Below are 1,993 nucleotides of genomic sequence, written 5' to 3' on the forward strand. Positions count from 1 at the left end.
TGCATTTGGGCCCCCGCCCTGAGGTCGCGCAGCCCAGCGCTCGAAAGCTATTTTCAGCACCAGGGACAGAGCTAGTCCCTCCAGTCCGACCTTTCATTAATTTTTTTCTTAGCGCCATAATTTTCTGGTGGGAACAGAAAAGAAAGAAGAGAAAGAGAAGGCTGGGACGCAACCAGGTGGGATAAAGGGGAAAGTCTGTGGCTTCGGGGGAGAGAGCCTGACCTGCCAGGAAACGTCTTGGGGTCCCCCATAACCATTTTCCCCCACCCCCACGCCGGGGTGGTGTACACTCAGCTCTCCCCGACCAGGACGCTGCGCTCCCCCCGCAGTCAGTGGACAGCCGAGTACTTCATTCGTTTCTGTTTCTGTCTCTGGTTGCAAAACCAGACCCTCACCACGTTCTTTTTAAGGTCCAGTTTCTCGGCGATGGCCGCGATCTTCTCAGATGAGGGCCGCGGCTGGATGGCGAAGTAGGCTTCCAATGAGCGCTTCTCCGGCGCCGCGATGGACGTGCGTTTGCGCTTCCGCTCGCTGCCGTTGAAGAGCTCTGGTTTGCTGTTTTTCTCTCGATAGGCGGCCTCGGCTTCCTCCAGCCAGGCCTGCAGCACGGGCTTGAGCGCGATCATGTTGTTGTGTGAGAGAGTGAGAGACTCGAACCTGCAAATGGTGCTCTGGCTGAGCGAGCCTACGCCGGGGATCTTGAGGTTGGCTAGAGCCGCGCCCACGTCCGCCTGGGTCACCCCCAGCTTGATGCGCCGCTGCTTGAAGCGCTCGGCGAAGGCCTCGAGCTCTCGGGGGTCTGACTCCACGTCGCTGAGGCATGCGGGCATGGCGCTGTGAGGCGCCACGGCATGTGGGTGACTCATGCCCATGGCCTGGTGCAGGTGGCCCATGGCGCCCAGGTGGTGCGGGTGGATCTGCGCCGGCATCACCGAATGCTCTGGGGCGCCCAAACCGCTCACGCTCAGCGTGGGAGAGATGTGCTCTAGCAGGTCGCCCTCGAGGCCCTGGTGCACGGCGTGATGCGGGTGCGAGGTGAGCGCGGCCGGGTGGGATATGGGCACGGTGGACGAAGTGGACGTGCAGGGCACGCTGCTCATGGTATGGTAGGTGGCGTCGGGCTTGAACGGATGGTTCTTGCCGTGGGAGACGATATCCACCGCCGCCAGAGCTTCGGCGCGTGCCAGCAGGCTCTCATCAAAGCTTCCAAATATATTACCCTGCAGCTGCAAGCGAGAAGGCGCACAGCACGGTCAGTGGGGAATACTGTCAACTCAGGATTAAAACACATTTTCAAGCAACCGAGATGCCTCTCCTCAAAGCCCAGGTCATAAAAATTAATACGGAGACAGAGGCTCTGCTGGAACAGACGTGTGGATCAGAGAGACATGAATGAGAGAGGGAGCGCGCCGGGAGAAAACGCGGGGGAGACAAGGAGAGAGGTTCAGACAGCGGCGATTGTTCTGGGCGACATGAAAAAAACATGAAGCTAGTGCCTGTCAAAAAATGTGCCTTAGAGCGGTAATTATGCTCCACTACGTACCTGCGGGGCTGGGAGACAGACTCGGCGCATGGCCTCGGAACCGGAGTGCAGGCTGGAGAATTTGGGTTCTTGAAGCACCGGGTGCATGCCGAAAGGCTGCTTGGCGTTCATGGCCATCATCTTCGCGCGCCTGGCAGGGAGGCAGCGAGGGACATGGATCAGGCTTGTCTCGGTCGCTCGCCGCGCTCCAAGTGAGCGCCGCTCAGCGCCCGCGCTCCCCTCGCCCTCTCGCTCGCTGCCTCCCCTCTCCCCCACCTGCTTCTTCACTCATCTTACAAGCAGCCTGCCAGGAAGGGCCCGGGCGCGCGCAGGCGTGCTCACGCGCCCGGGACTCGCAGGGGCGGCCCGGGAGGCGAGGCCAGGCGGCAGCTCTAGGCGCGCCTCTGTGAGCCCTCCACGGCCGCCCCCGCCAACAGCATTTATACCAACTAGCCTGGCCTGTCCAGGCCC

The 1,993-nt window shown here is 61.3% G+C and overlaps 1 protein-coding gene across 1 annotated transcript; it reads right to left on the reverse strand.

Moving 5' to 3' along the window:
* Nucleotides 1-329: 329 nt before the first annotated feature.
* Nucleotides 330-1,663, reverse strand: POU4F3 (POU class 4 homeobox 3). Its single transcript, XM_046001193.1, has 2 exons — nucleotides 1,544-1,663; nucleotides 330-1,226 (listed from the first exon to the last, which is right to left on the reverse strand). The coding sequence occupies exons 1-2, from the start codon at nucleotides 1,661-1,663 to the stop codon at nucleotides 330-332; spliced, it is 1,017 nt and encodes a 338-aa protein (XP_045857149.1).
* Between the last annotated feature and the right edge of the window lie 330 nt (nucleotides 1,664-1,993).

Source organism: Meles meles, chromosome 3 (assembly GCF_922984935.1).
Source record: "Meles meles chromosome 3, mMelMel3.1 paternal haplotype, whole genome shotgun sequence".
Lineage (NCBI taxonomy): Eukaryota > Metazoa > Chordata > Mammalia > Carnivora > Mustelidae > Meles > Meles meles.

Coding starts and splice junctions, on each gene's coding strand:
- POU4F3 (XM_046001193.1), bottom strand. CDS start 1,663: ATGATGGCCATGAACGCCAAGCAGCCTTTCGGCATGCACCCGGTGCTT. Junction 1,227..1,543: donor TCTGTCTCCCAGCCCCGCAG/GTACGTAGTGGA, acceptor TCTCGCTTGCAG/CTGCAGGGTAATATATTTGG.